This window comes from Odocoileus virginianus, chromosome 34 (genome assembly GCF_023699985.2).
Source record: "Odocoileus virginianus isolate 20LAN1187 ecotype Illinois chromosome 34, Ovbor_1.2, whole genome shotgun sequence".
Taxonomy (NCBI): Eukaryota; Metazoa; Chordata; class Mammalia; order Artiodactyla; family Cervidae; genus Odocoileus; species Odocoileus virginianus.
The window spans coordinates 19,344,844-19,365,795 of NC_069707.1; the positions used below are offsets into that span (position 1 = coordinate 19,344,844).

The window sequence follows — 20,952 nt, forward strand, 5'->3', positions numbered from 1 at the left end:
AATGAAGCCTAAATTTGAGTATAATAACAAAAGAAATATACAGTTTAACAGAGAGACCAGGAAAAGAGACAGTCAATGACACCTTGATTAAACCACTGTCACCCCAAAGTGAGTATGTGCACACCCAAAGCTACATGCACCCTCTGAGAAACAAAATCAAACACTTCACACCAAAGGAAATAGGCTGCACTAAAATAGTCGAGTCAAGCACAAAACAAATAAAAACACAAACAACAAAAACAATCTCCAGGGAGGGGATAGAAGAATCAGAATACAGAGTTGCTACAATATATTACCTAAAATGTGTGGTTTTTCAGCAACAGCAAAAAAACAAAAACAAAAACTTGTGATATATTTTTAAAAAAAGAAAAAAAAACAGGAATGTGTGACTCATACATACTTTTAGAAAAGCAGGCAACTAAAACTGTCTGGGAAATAGACCAGATGTCAGCTATATCAAAGCCTTCAAAGTATTTTTTATAAATACAGTCAAAGAACTAAGAAAATCATGCTTAAAGAAATAAATGCCTAACCAAATATCATTAAAAATATAGACATTACAGAAAAATCAAGAAGAAATTCTAGAGTTAAAAAGTATAATAAATGAAGAACTCAGTGGTAGGTTTGAACTTTAAGAAGAAAGAATAGTTGAACCTGAAGATATATCAATAACTATACAATTCAAAGAGATAGGAAACAGAATTTTAAAAAATGAACACAGGCTCAGAGAAATATGAAACCCTTTGTATGCTATGTATATTATAGCATACATATAATATGAGTACCAAGAAGTGGAGAAAGGAAATGGAACAGAAAAAAATATTCAAAGAAAAATTGTCTGGAAACTCCCCAGATTTATTGAAAACCTTTTATCAACACAGGCAAAAATGAACTCCAAGTAGGATAAATACAAAAAGATCCACGCTCAGGTTCATCATAGTAAAAGCCATGAAAATCAAGAAAAAGAACATCTTGAAAGCAGCAAGAGAAAAACAACTCATTACATGCAGCTGAATTTCACCTAATTAAGAAATGATCTCATGGGAAACAAAGGTGGCCAGAAGGCACTTGAATGACAGTCAAAGTGCTGAAGTAGTCAAGGTGCTGAGGGAGATGGGAGGAAGCTTCAAAAGGGAGGGATTTTTGTACACCTATGGCTGATTCAGGTTGAGGTTTGACAGAAGACAACAAAATTCTGTAAAGCAATTATCCTTCAGTAAAAAAAGTTTTTTTTAAAAGTGCTGAAATAAAAAGTTATTAACCAAGACTACGGCAAATTTGTTTCTCAAAAATGAAGGTGAAATAAAGATATTCTCAGATAAAGAAATACTGAATGAATTTATTTCTAGCAGGTCCACCTTACAAAAGAATAAAATAAAATCCTAAAGAAAATTATTCAGGCTGAAAGCAAGTTACCCCAGATGAAAATTCACACACACAGACACACACAGCACAAGTAAATACATTTAAATAATTATAAAAAGAAAACACTATAAACACATCCTTTCTTTTACATATCCTTAAATGATATTAAAAGTGATTGTATAAAACAATATGCATATAATTATATGTGGGGACCTATACATGCAGAAATGTAGTATATTGATAATAGCACAAAAGTTGTGGGTGGTAGCAAATTTATATCAGAGCAAGGAAATTACACAAGATGGAAAATTTTATCCACAGGGAAAAAAGAAAGAAAATAACCCAAATCCCCACCAACAGGAGAATGGATAAGCAAATTGAAGCATATTCATGCCATAGAATACTACAGTTGACCCCTGAACAATGCATAGGTCAATCCACTTATAACATATACCTGTAGCAGTATTCCATATCTGTGTTTCCTCCGCAACTTCAGATTCAATCAGCCATCAACAATGCAGGACTTGTAATTATTTAATACTTGGGAAAATAACCATGTAAAAGTAAACCTGTGCAGTTCAAACCGATGTTGTTCAAGGATCAATTGTACTCAACAATAGTAATCCATTGGTCTGCTATGCGCAACCCCAGACTTGGAGATGGCTGAGGTTAAATCTGCCACATGTTTACATGCTTCCTATCCTACATATTGACTAGTCTGAGAATTGGGACATGGCAATGTTTTCAGGGGCAGTTCAATAGGCCAGTATGGGCATCAGGAGGAGACAGAAACACAGGAAATAAGCAGAGTTGCAAAGAGTATTTATTGCTATTATTTCTACTACTGTTATTACTACTATTACCAACACTACTATTATACACTACTTTCAGATGTATCTCTACTTTTAAAAGAAATTTTTGAAAGTAGATAAATTTCAAGGTAAAGCAAAATACAATCTAAAAATAAACAAATAACCACCTAGAGCTGAAATGGTGTATTGATAGGCAGTGGAATTAAATTTTTCACTTCATCTTCCTTTTCAAATATATCTTGTAAGCAATTCATTCATAGTGAACATCACCTGAGCGCAAAACCCTGATGCAGACATCACACAGTTGTGGTCCTGACATGTAACTCATCTTGAGTCCTTTTGAAAAAGGAAGATCCAAAGGCCTTCACCAAGAAATTCTATTAATGGTGTGGGGTGAGATCCAAGAATCCATATTTTTAAGAGGCCCTAATGAGTCTGATGTGCGGCCAGACTGAGGATTGACTGTCACGGAAACTACAAAAATGTATTAAGATAAATTCCCTGTAGTCTTCAATCAGCCTCAAACACAAACTTGGGTAAACCATAACGACACCCTTCTTCATTCATTCTAATTTGAGCCAGTGCCTTATGATACAAAAGGCACCTGAAACCCTCTCCTTCAGTATTTTTAATATCTTCTAGGCAAATAGAGACCATGAGAGTAGAGTCTTTCAGTTTTCATGTGTGTGTTATCTGAAACACAGAAATAAGCATTGCTATAAAGGAAGAGTTAATAACTACTAACTGTCCCCCAGTTTTGTGGAAATCCTGAGCATTTCCATGGCTGAGGTCTATGCTCAAAATGACTGTCATAAACCTACAAATGATGCTTATTCTCCAGAGTGCTCTAAATCTCTTCTCCTTCCTTAGCACACATTTCTCATCGTCTTTTTCTAACAGTGTAATCTTCCACAAAGCTCCCATTAATCTTCCTTTGGAGAAGGAGTGTTTCAAGGAAAGGATAGTCTGTTAGCAGGTTAGTGATCATTTTCTGCCCTTGGGATCCTAAAGAAGGCCAGGTTATGAATCTTTAAGTCATGACCGTTATACGTCAGAAGATGCTCATCTGTTTTGGCCACTTTCTGATTATAATCCATTTTGAGGGATGTCACACTTCACTGGAAGTCCACATTTACTTAAAACATATAACCTTTGCAATTTTGCCTGAAGGCTGCACACTTTAGATATTTCCCCATTTTTTTTCATAATGGGAAGATGGGATCTAAAGTAACTCATTTTTCATTAAAAACATAAGTGTGTGGAACATAATACCGTGGTATATCATCTTATGTTTCAAGGGTTATAGAGGTCACTCTTCTAAATATGTGTTTAGGTTCTTGAAAAAAAAGATCAAAAAATACACTGTAAAAAACAAATATTTCCTTTGTTTTAAAATGAAGCTGTAGGCTTCTTTCCAGATAAAAGCTCCATTCCAGTCATATTTTAAAAATGTGTCTAAGGTTGTTTCTTATGCTTTCAGCTCATACATTGGGGTGTTAGTGTTTTCACAGATAAGATTTTAGATTGGGGATTTGGAGGATTTCTCTTGAGTGGCAGATAACAGAAACTGGATCTAGTGAATGAGAAGATTGCAAAGGTGGGAGAGATAAGAGGTAAAACAGTACACACCAATAAGAAAGGGATGTGGAAAAGAAGTGAAAGATTAAAATGTGAGTGTGTTAGTTGCACAGTGTGAGCAACTCTTTGTGACCCCATAGACTGTAGCCCACCAGGCTTCTCTGCCCATGGAATTCTCCAGGCCAGAATACTGGAATGGGCAGGCACTCCCTTCTTCAGGGGATCCTCCCAAGCCAGAGACTGAACCAGGGTCTCCCACATAACAGGCAGATTCTTTGCCATCTGAGCCACTAGAGAAGACCCAAGAAAGGAGGAGCCACTTGAAATGTAAGGACCACATACTATGAATTGACTAATCAAGATATACTAGAGAGCAGGGATGAAATGGAAGGTTATTGACCTAATTATCTTTATTGTATGTTTATTACTTATAGTGTGGAAATAAGATGTCATAATCCACTAACTAGAAAGGTCTAGGAAATACATAATTAAATATGTCATACCTAAGTATATCTAAACAGAGACTCCGAAAAAAGTAGAATGTAAATCTACTAGAAGGGCTTCCCAAGAGGAGGAAGCCAGGTTAGATGCCAAGGAGAATGCCAACACTAGGAATAGAATGAAAGCCAGAAATTTCTTCTTCAATCTCAGTAAAGACTGTGTCTCTGACAAACATAATACTGATATTCAGTTTTGGTATAAAACAAATAAGCATTTTGTGAATAGACAAATACAACAACCTGAGAGGTAAGCAAATATTAGACCCAACTTTACAGATGAATTATAGAAACAGAGGCTGACTGAAGAACATCAACCCTTACCACACTAGGTAAAACTTACTGATCCTGGAATATGAAAGAGAACCCAGGACTAAACACGAAGTTATCCTATCTCACTATGACACTCCAAGCTTTCTGACATAGTTCCTAAACAATGAACATATTAAAACATTGTACTTGGCATGATAAGGAAAAAAAATATATATATATATAAAATCTGGTTCCTACCATTATGTGTGTGTGTGTTAGTCACTCAGTTATTTCCGATTCCTATCATTGAAAAGGTTACAGTTTGATATTTGTATATCTATATGATGCTAGGGTATAGTAGGTAATTTGAATTTTGCCTGATCAAGATGGTGGAGTAGAAGGACATGTGCTCAACTTCTGCCAGAACACAAAAATCACAGCTTAGATTATCCAGATATGACCTAACCAAATCCTTTATGATTATACAGTGGGGGTGATGAATAGATTCAAGGGATTAGATCTGATAGAGTGCCTGAAGAACTATAGATGGAGATTTGTAACATTGTATAGGAGGTGGTGACCAAAACAATCCCCAAGTAAAAGAAATGCAAGAAGGCAAAATGGTTGTCTGAGGAAGCCTTACAAGTAGCTGAGAAAAGAAGAAAAGTGAAAGGCAAAGGAGAAAGGGAAAGATACACCCAAATGAATGCAGAGTTCCAGAGAATAGCAAGGAGAGATAATAAAACTTTCTTAAGTGAACAAAGCAAAGAAATAGAGGAAAGCAATAGAATGGGAAAGACTAGAGATCTCTTCAAGAAAATTAGAGATACCAAGGAATATTTCAAGGAATATTTCATGCAATGATGGGCACAATAAAGGACAGAAATGTCAAGGACCTAACAGAAGTAGAAGAGATGTAGCAAAAATACACAGAAGAACTATACAAAAAAAGGTCTTAATGACTCAGACAACCGTAATGCTGTGGTCACTTATCTAGAGCTGGACATCTTGGAGTGTGAAGTCAAGTGGGCCTTAGAAAGCATTGCTATAAACAAAACTAGTGGAGGTGATGGAATTCCAGCTGATCTATTTCAAATATTTAAAGATGATGCTGCCAAAGTGCTGCACTCAATATGCCAGCAAATTTGGAAAACTCTTTCAGCAGTGGTCACAGGACTGGAAAAGGTCAGTTTTCACTCCAATCCCAAAGAAGGGCAATGCCAAAGAATGTCCAGTTTACCATACAATTACATTTATTTCACATGCTAACAAGGTAATACTCAAAATCCTTCAAGCAAGGCTTAGCAGTAAGTGAACTGAGAACTTCCAGATGTACAAGCTGGATTTAGAAAAGGCAGATGAACCAGAGATTAAATTTTCAACATCAGTTGGATTATAGAAAAATCAAAGAAACCCAGGAAAACATCTATTTTTACTTCATTCACTATGCTAAAGTCTTTGATTGTGTGGATCACAAGCTGTGAAAAATTCTTAAAGAGATGGGAATACCAGACCACCTTAACTGTATCTTGAGAAACCTGTAGGCAGGACAAGAAGCAATAGTTAGAACTGAACATGGAACAATGGATTGGTTCAAAATTAGGAAAGAACTATGACAAGACTATATATTGTCACCCTGCTTATTTAACTTCTATGCAGATCACATAATTTGAAATGCTGGGCTGTATGACTCACAAGCTGGAATCAAGACTGCCAGGAGAAATAATAACCTCAAATACACAAATGATACCTCTTTAAAGCAATGAGGAACTAAAGCGCCCATTGATGAAATTTTTTTTTAAAGTGTGAAAAAGCTGGCTTAAAACTCAATATTCAAAAAATGAAGATCATGGCATCTTCTCTCATCATTTCATGGCAAATAGATGGGGAAACAATGGTAACAGTGAGAGACTTTATTTTCTTGGGCTCCAAAATCACTGCAGATGTTGTCTCTATCCATGAAGTCAAAAGGCGCTTGCTCCATGGAAGAAAAGCTGTGACCAACCTAGACAGTGTATTAAAAAGCAGAGACATCACTTTGCAAACAAAGGTCCATATAGTCAAAGATAATGGTTTTTCCAGTAGTCATGTACAGGTGTGAAAGTTGGACCATAAAGAAGGCTGAGTGCCAAAGAATTGATGTTTTCAAAAGTCTGGTTTTGAAGACTCTTGAGAGTCCCTTAGACAGCAAAGAGATCAAACCAGTCAATAGTGAAGGAAATCAACTCTGAATATTCATTGGACTGTCTGATGCTGACGCTGAAGATCCAATCCTTTGGTCACTTGATGCAAAGAACTGACTCTTTGAAAAAGACCCTGATGCTGGAAAAGATTCAGGGCAGGAGGAGTAGGGAGTAACAGAGAATTAGATGGTTGAATGGCATCACCAACTCAATGGACATGAGTCTGAGTCTGAGCAAATGCCAATAGACAGTGAAGGACAGGGATGCCTGGCTCACTGCAGTCCACTGGGCTGCTAAGAGTTGGACATGAATTAGCTATGGAACAGCAACAACTTATTAATTTAGTAACTGGGGTAATTGTTTAACTTCTTTATCTTGCAAATCAACCTTTCAGGTTGTTAAGACTGGAGATATCATATATTATTAGTTTAGTACATACCAAATCCTCAATAAATGGTAGCTATTTTTATGTATTTACACAAATAAATCATGCTTATTTTCACTTTCTTCAAATAAAAGAACAATATAGGAATTAGAACAAATCTTTGTTTAATTTTTAGAATTTTAATAATTATAACAGAGGATTTCAAAGAGTTATTACCTACTTATTCCAAATCAGGTTTTACAAAGGTATAGTTCCACAGATGGGCTTCCCTGTTGGTTCAGTGGCAAAGAATCCACCCACCAACGCAGGAGACATGGGTTTGATCCCTGGGGATTCCCTGGAGAAAGAAATGATAACCCACTCTAATACTCTTACCTGGCGAATCCCATTGACAGAGAAGCCTGGCAGACTATAGTCCATGGGGTCACAAAAGAGTCAAACACAATTTAGAGACTTTGTTTTAGTGTTTTAGTCACTAAGTCATGTCTGACTCTTTATGTGCCATTTTTTAGTTACTAAACAATAACAAGTTTCATAGATAAAGACTGGTATGCAAATAGAGAATTATATTGTGGAGTCTCATGTTAAAGATGATGAGCTTGAAAATATGTGCCCCCTTTTTGAAATATCTTGTAAAACATTTATCACTAAGAGAGAAATTAAGGATTCAAATAATTAGAAATGTAAAATAATTTATCAGATATACCTCAGTTTATTTTCCCAAATAAGGTGGCTCTAAACAATGAAATAAATCTCTAAAAGAGAAAACAAACTGAAAAAAAACAAAAACTAAAAGCTAATAGGAAGCATCACTACAAACAAAGCTAGTGGAGGTGATGGAATTCCAGTTCAGCTATTTCAAATCCTGAAAGATGATGCTGTGAAAGTGCCGCACTCAATATGATAGAAAATTTGAAAAATTCAGCAGTGGCCACAGGACTGGAAAAGGTCAGTTTTCGTTCCAATGCCAAAGAAAGGCAATACCAAAGAATGCTCAAACTACCACACAATTGCACTCATCTCACATGCTAGTAAAGTAATGCTTAAAGTTCTCCAAGCCAGGCTTCAGCAATATGTGAACCGTGAACTTCCAGATGTTCAAGCTGGTTTTAGAATAGGCAGAGGAACCAGAGATCAAATTGCCAACATATGCTGGATCATTGAAAAAGAAAGAGAGTTCCAGAAAAACATCTATTTCTGCTTTATTAACTATGCCAAAGCCTTTGACTGTGTGGATCACAATAAATTGTGGAAAATTCTGAAAGAGATAGGAATACCAAGACCACCTGACCTGCCTCTTGAGAAACCTGTATGCAGGTCAGGAAGCAACAGTTAGAACTGGACATGGAACAACAGACTGGTTTCAAATAGGAAAAGGAGTACATCAGGCTGTATATTGTCACCCTGCTTATTTAACTTATATGAAGAGTACATCAGGAGAAACGCGGGGCTGGAGGAAGCACAAACTGGAATCAAGATTGCCGGGAGAAATATCAATCACCTCAGATATGCAGATGACACCACCCTTATGGCAGAAAATGAAGAAGAACTAAAGAGCCTCTTTAGTGAAAGAGTGAAAGTGAAAGAGGAGAGTGAAAAAGCTGGCTTAAAGCTCAACATTCAGAAAACTAAGATCATGGCATCCAGTCCCATCACTTCATGGGAAATAGAATGGGAAACAGTGGAAACAGTGTCAGATTTTATTTTTGGGGGGCTCCAAAATCACTGCAGATGGTGACTGCAGCCATGAAATTAAAAGACACTTACTCCTTGGAAGGAAAGTTATGACCAACCTAGACAGCATTATTAAAAAGCAGAGCCATTACTTTGCCAACAAAGGTCTGTCTAGTCAAGGCAATGGTTTTTCCAGTGGTCATGGATGGATGCGAGAGTTGGACTATAAAGAAAGCTGAGCATTGAAGAATTGATGCTTTTGAACTGAGGTGTTGGAGAAGACTCTTGAGAGTCCCTTGGACTGCAAGAAGATCCAACCAGTCCATCCTAAAGGAGATCCGTCCTGGGTGTTCATTGGAAGGACTGATGTTGAAGCTGAAACTCCAATACTTTGGCCACCTGATGAGCAGAGCTGACTCATTGGAAAAGACCTTGATGCTTGGAAAGATTGAGGGCAGGAGAAGGGGACGACAGAGGATGAGATGGTTGGATGGCATCACTGACTTGATGGACATGGTTTGGGTGAACTCCAGGAGTTGGTGATGGACAGGGAGGCCTGGCTTGCTACAGTTCATGGGGTCGCAAAGAGTCGAACATGACTGAGCAACTGAGCATGAGCACATACAAAGTGCTTAGAACAGTGCCTGGCATACAGTGAGTCCTAAACAAGTGTTATCACCATTATCATCATCACCATAACAATTAAAATATAATTATAGATATGAAAGTGAAAAGTGAAAGTGAAGTCGCTCAGTCGTGTCCGACTCTTTGCGACCCCATGGACTGAAGCCTACCAGGCTCCTCCATTCATGGGAATTTTCCAGGCAAGAATACTGGTTGGGTTTCCATTTCCTTCTCCAGGGGATCTTCCCAACCCAGGGGTCGAACCTGGGTCTCCTGCTTTGTAGGCAGACACTTCTACCATCTAAGAAGCATCTTGAAGGAGGTAGTTTTAAGAATCAAGAAAGAATGATCCTTTTGTGTGATGATTAACTCGGCTTTGGTTAGTTAACTTACTTGATAAGAATATTATTCCAATTTGTCCAAAGTCAAAGGTTTGATTTTTATGTGGATATTCTGGCTACATTCCATGACCACAAATTAAGACACTAATTCTAAGCAGTTCTATTCAATAAATTCTCCAGGTTTTTACAAGGTGACTGGCAAAAAGTGTACATTTATTAATCTAAATTCATGAATAACTTTAGAAAAAATGAATCAATAAATACATTCTTTTTGAACATAGTTCAGTCATATTGTCTTAATATTATATATTGAGACCATAAATTTGACCATAAATTAAGACCATAAATTTCAGAACTGGAAAAATATTTAAAGATGATCTGGAGCCAAGCCATTAATTTTTATAAGGAAAAAAGACAGTCAGAGACAGAAAGTGACTTAAAATCACATGATTACTCTGTGGCTGAGCTAGAACTCTTAGCTCATATATTGTTTTATTTTTCCACACATATATTCATTAAATACAGGATTTTTAAGGTCTCTGAGAACTTTCTAAAATTCTATTTGTCATGATGGTTTATTATTCCATTATAAAGAACTCAGTCCCGGTGACAGAATGTAGATTTTGAAGACCACTGCAAGGACTTTGTTATGAGAAAAAATAAATGCCATTTTCAGGCATTGAGCATGTAAGATTAAAAGACATTACCTGACTTAAATTTTTAAAAGACCCCTTTGCTTTAAGAATAGATGTGGGAAGGGGCAAGGATCAATTCACAGGTTTTTACAAAAACCCAAGGGAGAGATGATGTTGGCTTCGACTAGGATGGTAATAGAAAGAATGGTATTAAGTCATCAAAGTCTGGATATGCTTTGACTGTAGCACAAACAATGTTTCTTTCTGTGTTGGATGTGAAGTGCAAGAGAAAAGAGGAGCCAACGGGGGGGCAAAGGAATACAAATCTCCATTCAGGAATTTCTATTACTTTTTTCTTAACTAAATGTATCTTGCTGCAGTCTACAGCATTATTTACTTGTCTTCATCTCTATGAAAAGAGGTCCATCTCCATCTACACAATGTCTTCTCTGAAATCAGCAGCATCCAGAATTAAACCATGTATTGTGAAAGAAACCAAATAGTGGCTCCAGACCTCAAAGGAGTTTATCATTTGGTAAGTTAAAGCCCCTTATATGGGGAGGAGATATATTTGACAGCATTACAAATGTAGCTAGAAGTTGCAACTTGGTCTTAAACTGGAACCCTTCTGGACATGCCTGCCGAAATTAGGGAACCAAGCTCATCAAATGTCATTGGCATTAGGAACAGGGGAGTATTTGGGTTGGAATTCATCATACAGGAATTGGGAGAATCAAGCTTCTGAAGGCAAGGCTAATTAAGTATGCCATAGTGTTATTTCTTGTCTTTATTGCCAGCTCAGCTCCCCCTGGACTCATATCTGGATTCATATCTCTCCCAAGGAAGGGAGAGAGCTGTGAACAAAGAATGGGAAAAGGCTGTTTTCCATCAAATGCTCTAATATATGAGAGTAAAAGCCACTCTGATAGGCCCTCATGGTATACAGCCCAGAAAGTCAGAAACTACTGTGTGTCGTAGCTTTGACATCTCCAGGGTTTCAAGCTTTACCGGCAGTGACTATTGTACAGCAAAGTATCCTTAGAAGCACAGGTGCTCACTGTGATCACAGGATCTTTGGGATACATCAGTAGAACCCAGAAGAGGTGAGGCAGAGAAAGAGAGGAGCAAAAGAAGTAGATATCCCAGGTAGCTGACCTCATCAGGAGGAAGCACACGGGAGACTCAGAAATACCTATATGGACTCAGTTCCATTATTAGCAGGTAAGCAAGACCCAGAGAAATAAGGGAATGAACTCTTTACACTCCAATTACTCACTATAGAATTTTATATAAACACATTTCATAACCAGGTAGTCTTTATACCCTGCCAAAGCTCACATATTTGCTACATTCTGTTCAAGATCTCCAGAATCCAGGTAGTGAGCTTCTCTTTGGAGATATTAAATGAATGAATCCAGCAAAACAGACTTATCTTCTTTTGAAAATGGTAAACATGAGAATTTTTTAGAAAAACCAGCACCCTTCATAAAAGCAGTCACTTTAAAAATCAATTAAAAAATTAAATATCTATGTGCCATCTGCCCTGGTGCATATATTAAGAATGTTATTCCATGTAACATTTCAACAATGCTACTTACATTCTTTTTCACTGATAAAGGAAGTAACATTCCTTCTTTAAACACTCCTTCTTTAGAGATGCCTACTTAAACAGCTTCACACAACTGCATCATGTCAAAAAAGCCAAAAAGACACTCTGTGGCAGTGTGCCAGCTTCACCCAAATTCAATCATTTTTTTAATCTTGAATTGTACTTTGACCTTGACTTCATAGTTCTTCATGCCTAGAGACCATTTCTTTGTTTCTTTATTCATTTAATTGTATTTCTGTCCTACCTTCTATTTAAGTCTTTGATTGGCTCTGTGCGTCTAGCTCCAGATGATAGTGAGGTTGGTTTTACTAGCATTTCAGTCATGATCACAAGGGCAGGTCAGAAGGGAAAGGTCCTGGGTGAGTGTCCACACCACTGCTGCCCACTTTGCTAGAGAAGGGGGCCAGTGGTGAAGGCACTTTGGCAGGTGAGAAAAGATTGTACTCTAGCCAGAAGAGAAGATGGAGGAGAAAAAGAGATCTGGAAAAAATGAGTGGGACAGAGTCAGAGATCAGTGGAAGCTTTCATTCTGGTACATTTAGTAGGTTCCTTGGAAAAATTTATCAGTTCCGACATGTATTCATATTAGAAGAAGGCAAATTAAACAAGATACCTGTTAGGTCAAAGATCCTATGAAAAATATGATGATACTGAATATCTATTCCCACACATAGTATAGAAAGAACACAGACTTAGTAACCCACAACTTGCAATTCCAGAAATCACATGCTGACAGCATCACTATTTGCCATCCCATAAACGTAAGAGATTATACGACCAAGAGCCAGAGTTTGGCTGCATGTCCACACCTGCATTCAACTAGTCTTTTCCATTTAAGATCTGAATATATATTTCCATCTTCATGACTACCCTTCATCCACCAAGACCTCAATAAGTTATCTATGCTTAGGAATACAAGACAAAAGCATCCCTGTGGTTTGGGGAGGAGGAGAGGTAGAAGCCCAGAAGCAAATGAAAAGAACAATTCATCGGGACAAAACATTCTAGCAACAATTTCCCATTCTCTTCTGAAACAATTCCATCATCTTGTCATCCACTGCTCTGCTCTTCTTTATCATGAAAATGGCAATCGCCCCACTCGCAGTGAGATTCAGGACCAAAGCACATCGCATTGTTTTGGAGTCAGGGAGTCCAGTTTAATGAGAGCAAGTACATGTGTGCCAAAGTGTGTGTGAGAGAGAGAGAGAGAAAGAGAGGGAGAAAGAGATAGAAATTTACCTTCCGATGAGTGAAAACTCGCCCACGACGCCAAGGCGCCGCATGGCGCTCAGGAGGCCCCTGACGGTCATCCCTTCGCAGAAGCACACCACCACTCTGGCCTTGGGAAGCCGCTCTCGGAGCTTGCGCAGGAGTCGGTCAAAACTCTTCTCCCCAGCGTTGCTGTAGATTTTGTCTGAGTGGGCGATGCAGAGGCCTTCCTGGGCGGCCAGCTCTTTGAAAGCATCCATTCCACTCTCCCCATAATTCCCTGTCCAGAAACAACCAGCAGATGTTCAAGACAATCTGAAAAGGACTGCACTCACAAGCTAGAATAAAGACTCATTAGTCCCAGAGAACAGAGAGAACAGACTTGCCAAGTAATTTGAAAATATAACTGGGACTGAAGGAAGATCTGGATGGAGTAAAGAAAAAAATCAAATATAATCAAACTATCAACTCTGAAAGAAATAGAAAATTAACAACTTGGGTGTCCACAGTGAAAACTGTTTTGAGACATAAAAGATGCTGTCCTGTTTTACAGTCGTCATCACTAGTGGTTGTTCCAGATTTTAGCGATATGGAGAGGTCAGCACATTGGGATAGGAGGTCAACCAGCACAGTGAGACGTGTTCAGTTGAGGACTTGCTTCATCTGGCTGCCAGGTTAAGAGCAGACACTCACGCTGATAGCAAGTCCTGCCACGTTTCCATGAAGAGTAAGTCAAGCAAATGGAGCACCTGGCTAGGCTGGAATACACAGATAAAAACCTGCTACAGGGCTCAATCAAAGCTGCTACAGGGATCAATCATAAAATTCACTTTATCAACATCCTCTGATAGAGTGAAAGAATTATGGGAGATTTGGCCTTATGCTTTGATTTTAATATTATTATAAGAAGATATACTTTAAAAGTAAGAAATAGAAATCAATGAAATAAAACAAGTATCAGGACTTCTTCCCTGGTGGTCCAGTGGTTAAGGATCTGCCTGCCAGTGAAGGGGACACAGGTTTGATCCCTGATCTCAGAAGATTCCACACGCCCCTGGACAGCTAAGCTCCTGCACCGCATCGACTGAAGCCCACAAGCCTAGCGCTCCGGATTCACAGGAGAAGCCACCGCAGTGAGAAGCCCAGGCACCGCAGCTAGGGTGGAGCCCATGCTCGTCCTAACTCGAGAAAGCCTGTGCACAACAATGAAGACCTAGTGCAGAAATAAATAAATAACAAAAACCCCACAAAAGACAAATATCACATCATGTCAGTCCCCCATCTCTCTATTTCATGGATGATTTTAGCCCCTGCCTCCTCTGTACCTCCACTCCTGTCTCCAAGTTTAGGGATTTTGGTACCCATGTAAATGACCCAATATCATATCCTCACATTTTCTCAACCTCCTCTATCCAGTGATATTTCCTGTAACTCAGCTACTTTCATGTTCACATGTTTAACCTTGTATTCACAAATGTTTCTAATATCTCTGAATGTGGACATCCAGCATCCCAGTCTCTGTTTTTGTCCTCATCATTCGAGTGCATATATTTTACTACCCCATCTCCAGCGGTTTTTCAACCTCATATTTTATTTTGCACTCAGCTCAAAGTAACCTGCCAGTTTATACTGATCATAACCCTTGATTTTTTTTTAATTTTTGTACATTCCCTGAAATTTTTTCTTATTTAATTTTCTCTTCCCCCTAGTTCCATGATAACATCTTGTTCTGAATAAGTCATAATTCATTTATTCAATGATGTAGTCTTAGTATTTAGAATAATTCTGGACACTAAATGCACAGTACAACTACATTTGTTGTAACAACCAGTAGAGGAAGAGGCAAAAATTATAAATAAGCAATGTAAACAAAATAAGTAAAAGTGGGTAATAGTATATGAAAAAAAATCACCGAATCTCACTAATTATGAAGACAGTACAACCCTATATGCAAAAAAAGAAAAAGAGACTCAGATGTATAGAACAGACTTGTGGACTCTGTGGGAGAAGGCGAGGGTGGGATGTTTCAAGAGAACAGCATCGAAACATGTATATCTCGGGTGAAACACATCACCAGCCCAGGTTGGATGCATGAGACAAGTGCTCAGGCCTGGTGCACTGGGAAGACCCAGAGGGATGGGGTGGAGAGGGAGGTGGGAGGGGGGACCGGGATGGGGAATACATGTAAATCCATGGCTAATTCATTTCAATGTGTGACAAAAACCACTGCAATGTTGTAAAGTAATTAGCCTCCAACTAATAAAAATAAATGGAAAAAAAATTAAAAATAAAAACAAGGTACTATTTTTTCATGGTACTATTTATTTATCAGATTGCCAGAATTTCAAAGATTCATGATATTCATTATTGGCAAGGCACAAATACATTCACTTGTGGTAAGAGTAGTTCAAATCTTAGTGGACAGTTTGGCAGTAGCTTTCAAATTTTTTCAAGGTAAATATCACATGTCACATTTATTGCATAAAATATAGCGAGAGCTAAGTAAAAGAACTTTAAACAATGATACTGTCCATTAAGAACTTACTATTGAAATCTCGATATCTATAAAATTTTCATGGACATTGTTGAAACCTAATAAGATTATCCTGTCTTTTTAAAAAGAAAACGTTCTTGCTTCCTGTTCATAATACTAAATTACCAAATTAAAGTTTTTGCCTCTTCTTTTAACTACCTTCAGTGGCTTCATATGGTCCAGTGAAGCCCAAATGGAAGATTGAACACATGGCAAAATCCTCAACTCCCTGGACTTTGGAAGCATATCATGGCTCAGACAAGAGGCACTGACTGATTAAAAAAAAAAGGGCGGGGGGGAGACTGCAGCTGGCAAGTGAATGGCTGATCTGTCTGCAGCAGAGGGTGCAAGGAAGGAAGTCAGATGCTGCTTACTCACAATAAAGGCAGGTTCCGAAATCTACGAGGCACATAGACATCACCAGCCAACTCTTTCAGCCAAAGGCACTAAAAAGGCATCATAAGATGGTGTTGCAAGGGAAGCAACTCAACTGCTAGGGTCTATCTTTGGACTCCGATCACAGAAAATGGTTTTACTCTTTTATCAAAATACAAGCAGACTAAATGAGCAAGAATATTCTATGCATTCAAATAAGGAAATCCTTGGTTTTCAATCTAGTAAAAGCTTTAGACATACTCTGTCCAAACCCTTCAGGCTACAGCAAGGAAATTGGGCCAAGTAAGAGGGCTCACCAACAGTCATGAAGCTTCTTTGTGTTAGAATTGGAACAGTCTACCTTATTCCAAGTTATTGCTTGTTTTTCTTTTGTTTTTTGACAGTTTGAAAGAATTCTCATTGACCAACTTAATAGCAACAAGCAATTAAACATGTATGTTTTTATAATTTTTTTAAAAATGTCGGCATAGTTTAATTGCTTCTATGACATAGTTGTTTCAATTTCTTTATTCATATTTTCTTGTTTGGAGGGTAGTTATTCACTATACCAATTGATTGAGAGCTGAATATGATGTGACAGACCATATTTAAACTGCTCATTTCTCTTATGAAGGCTTATACAAACTAGCATATTTCTATGAAAGTAATTCTTATTATATAAGAACAAGAATAATAACTTGCACATTTATAAATCTTTATATTTTAAATTTCACATTCATAAATATTACCTCGTGTACTAGTTACATTGATGATAGTACTAGATACAAATACTATACAAAAGAGGAAGAAAATCACCTCTAGGAAACTTAAAATCACATTGCAGTACTTTTATTTAGTAGAATGACATGGCAAACTTGAATGTAAATATTTAATAGAGATGCTGTAGGTTAGGAATCAGGAAAGTCTGCCTAAAGAAAGTGCCTCTTGAAAAAAAAAAAAAGAAAGTGCCTCTTGTTGGCGAGGATATGGAGAAAAAGGAATCCTTGGACATTGTTGTGTATGCATACTAAGTGGCTTCAGTCATGTCTAACTCTTTGCAACCACATGAACTATAGCCCACCAGGCTCCTCTGTCCATGGGATTCTCCAGGAAAGAACACTGGAGTGGGTTGCCATGACCTTCTCCATGGGATCTTCCCTATCCAGGGATTGAACCTGGGTCTCCTGCATTGCAGACAGACTTTTTACCATTTGAGTCACCATTGTTGGCAGGGATGTAAGTTGGTACAGCAATTATGGAAAACAATATGAAGTTCTCCACAATTTTTAAATGGAACTGCTATATGATCCAGAAATCACTTTGAAAGTGAAAGTTTCTCAGTCGTGTCCAACTCTTTGTAACCCCATGGATTGTAGCCTGTCAGGCTCCTCTATTCATGGAATTCTCCAGGCCAGAATACTGGAGTGGGTAGCCACTCCCTTCTCCAGGGGATCTTGCCAACCCAGGGATCAAACCCAGGTCTCCCACATTGCCAGCAATTTATTTACCATCTGAGCCACCAGGGAACTAATCCCTCTACTAGGGATATAAATAAAGGAAATGAAATGAGTATCTCAAATAGCAAAGATATGGAAATAGCCTAAGTGTCCGTTGATGGGTGAATGGATAAAGAAAATGTAATAATATGTTACATACACATGGAGTGGAATATTATTCAAAAACATTAGCCATAAAAATGAAATATAAGCCACAAAATGGAATATTTGTCATTAAAAATGAAGGTAAGGCCATTATAGTCAAAGTTGTGATTTTTCCAGTAGTCATATATGAATGTGAGAGTTGGACCATAAAGAAAGCTGAGCACAAAAGAATTGATGCTTTCAAACTGTGGTGCTGGAGAAGATACCTAAGAGTCCCTTGGACTGCAAGGAGATCAAACAAGTCAATCCTAAAGGAAATCAACCTTGAATATTTGTTGGAAGGACTCATGCTGAAGCTGAAGTTCTAATCCTTTGGCCAGCTGATACAAAGATCCAACTCACTGGAAAAGATCCTGATGCTAGGAAAGATTGAGGGAAGGAGGAGAAGGGAGTGATGGTTGGATGTTTGGATGGCATCACTGACTCAATGGACATGAGTTTGCACATACTCTAGGATATAGTAAAGGACAGGGAAGCCTGGCATGCCGTAGTTCATGGGGTAACAAAGATTTGGACACAACTTAGTGACTGAACAACAAAGGCCACCATTTGCAATAACACTGGTGAACTTAGAGGACATTGTGTTAAGTGAAATAAGCTAGACATAGAAAGACAAATACTGTATGATCTCTTTTATATGTGAAATCTAAAAAAGTCAAGTTCAGAGAGCCAGAGTAGATGAGTGGTTACCAGAAGTAAGTGAATGGAGAAACTGGGAAGATGTTGGTCAAGAATGGAAAATTTCAGTTATGAGTAAATTCTGGGGATCTAATGTACAACATGGTGACTATACAGTTAGTGATATATATATATATATATATATATATATATATATATATATAATCAGTTCAGTCGCTCAGTCATGTCTGACTCTTTGCAACCCCATGAATCACAGCATGCCAGGCCTTCCTGTCCATCATCAACTCCCAGAGTCCACCCAAACTCATGTCCATCGAGTCAGTGATGCCATCCAACCATCTCATCCTCTGTTGTCCCCTTCTCTTCCTGTCCCCAATCCTTCCCAGCATTAGGTCTTTTCCAATGAGTCAACTCTTCGCATGCAGTGGCCAAAGTATTGGAGTTTCAGCTTCAACATCAGTCCTTCCAATGAACACCCAGGACTGATCTCCTTTAGGATGGACTGGTTGGATCTTCTTGTAGTCCGAGGGACTCTCAAGAGTCTTCTCCAACACCACAGTTCAAAAGCGTCAGTTCTTCCCCGCTCAGCTTTCTTCACTGTCCAACACTCACATCCACACTACTGGAAAAACCATAGCCGTAACTAGACGGACCTTTGTTGGCAAAGTAATGTCTCTGCTTTTAAATATGCTATCCAGGTTGGTCATAACTTTCCTTCCAAGGAGTAAGCGTCTTTTAATTTCATGGCTGCAATCACCATCTGCATTGATTTTGGAGCCCAAAAAATAAAGTCTGACACTGTTTCCACTGTTTCCCATCCTATTTCCCATGAAGTGATGGGACCAGATGCCATGATCTTAATTTTCTGAATGTTGAGCATTAAGCCAACACTCTCCTCCTTCATTTTCATCAAGAGGCTTTTTAGTTCCTCTTCACTTTCTGCCATAAGGGTGATATCATCTGCATATCTGAGGTTATTGATATTTCTCCCAGCAATCTTGATTCCAGCTTGTGCTTCCTCCAGCCCAGCATTTCTCATGATGTACTCTGCATAGAAGTTAAATAAGCAGGGTGACAATATACAGCCTTGATGTACTCCTTTTCCCATTTCGAACCAGTCTGTTGTTCCATGTCCAGTTCTAACTGTTGCTTCCTGACCTGCATACAGGTTTCTCAAGAGACAGGTCAGATGGTCTGGTATTCCCATCTCTTTCAGAATTTTCCATAGTTTATTGTGATCCACACAGTCAAAGGTTTTGGCATAGCTAATAAAGCAGAAATAGATGTTTTTCTGGAACTCTCTTGCTTTTTCTGTGATCCAGAAGATGTTGGCAATTTGATCTCTGGTTCCTCTGTCTTCTCTAAAACCAGCTTTAACATCTGGAAGTTCACGGTTCACATATTGTTGAAGCCTGGTTAAGAGAATTTTGAGCATTACTTTACTAGCATGTGAGATGAGTTCAATTGTGCCATAGAATGAGCATTCTTTGGCATTGCCTTTCTTTGGGATTGGAATGAAAACTGACCTTTTCCAGTCCTGTGGCCACTGCTGAGTTTTCCAAATTTGCTGGCATATTGAGTGCAGCACCTTCACAGCATCATCTTTCAGGATCTGAAATAGCTCAACTGGAATTCCATCACCTCCACTAGCTTTGTTCGTAGTGATGCTTTCTAAGGCCCACTTGACTTCACATTCCAGGAGGTCTGGCTCTAGGTGAGTGATCACACACCATCGTGATTATCTGGGTCATGAAGATCTTTTTTGTACAGTTCTTCTGTGTATTCTTGCCACCTCTTCTTAATATCTTCTGCTTCTGTTAGGTCCATACCATTTCTGCCCTTTATCGAACCCATCTTTGCGTGAAATGTTCCGTTGGTATCTCTGATTTTCTGGAAGAGATCTCTAGTCTTTCCCATTCTGTTGTTTTCCTCTATTTCTTTGCATTGGTCAGTAAGGAAGGCTTTTTTTTTTTTTATCTCTGCTTGCTATTCTTTGGAACTCTGCATTCAGATGGGAATATCTTTCCTTTTCTCCTTTGTTTTCACTTCTCTTCTTTTCACAGCTATTTGAAAGGCTTCCTCAGACAGCCATTTTGCTTTTTTGCATTTCTTTTCCATGGGGGATGGTCTTAATCCCTGTCTCCTCTACAATGTCATGAACCTCCGTCCATAGTTCATCAGGCACTCTGTCTATCAGATCTAGTCCCTTAACTATATTTCTCACTTCCACTGTATAATCATAAGGGATTTGATTTAGATCATACCTGAATGGTCTAGTGGTTTTCCCTACTTTCTTCAATTTAAGTCTGAATTTGGCAATAAGGATATAATGATAATAATCTATAGCTAATAATATGTGTTGTATACTTTAAATTTGCTGAGAGTTTCTTAAATGTTCTCAGAAAACACAAGAGAACTAACTATGTGAGGTAATGGATGTGTGAATTAACTTGACTGTGGTAATCATTTCACAAAGTATACGTATATCAAACTACCACATTGTACACCTTAAACATACACTATTTTGTTTGTCAATTTTACTTCAAAAGTCTAGGGGAAAAGAACATGCTTTTATTCTGG

General features: G+C 38.2%; 1 protein-coding gene across 3 annotated transcripts in view; it reads right to left on the reverse strand.

The window, feature by feature from the left end:
• Nucleotides 1-20,952, reverse strand: part of GRM1 (glutamate metabotropic receptor 1) — a 402,017-nt gene that overhangs the window by 253,216 nt on the left and 127,849 nt on the right. For all 3 annotated transcript variants that reach the window (XM_070461683.1, XM_070461684.1, XM_070461685.1), the window contains exon 3: nucleotides 13,195-13,444. In XM_070461683.1, coding sequence (XP_070317784.1) covers nucleotides 13,195-13,444 — 250 coding nt within the window. The remainder of the gene's footprint in view (nucleotides 1-13,194; nucleotides 13,445-20,952) is intronic.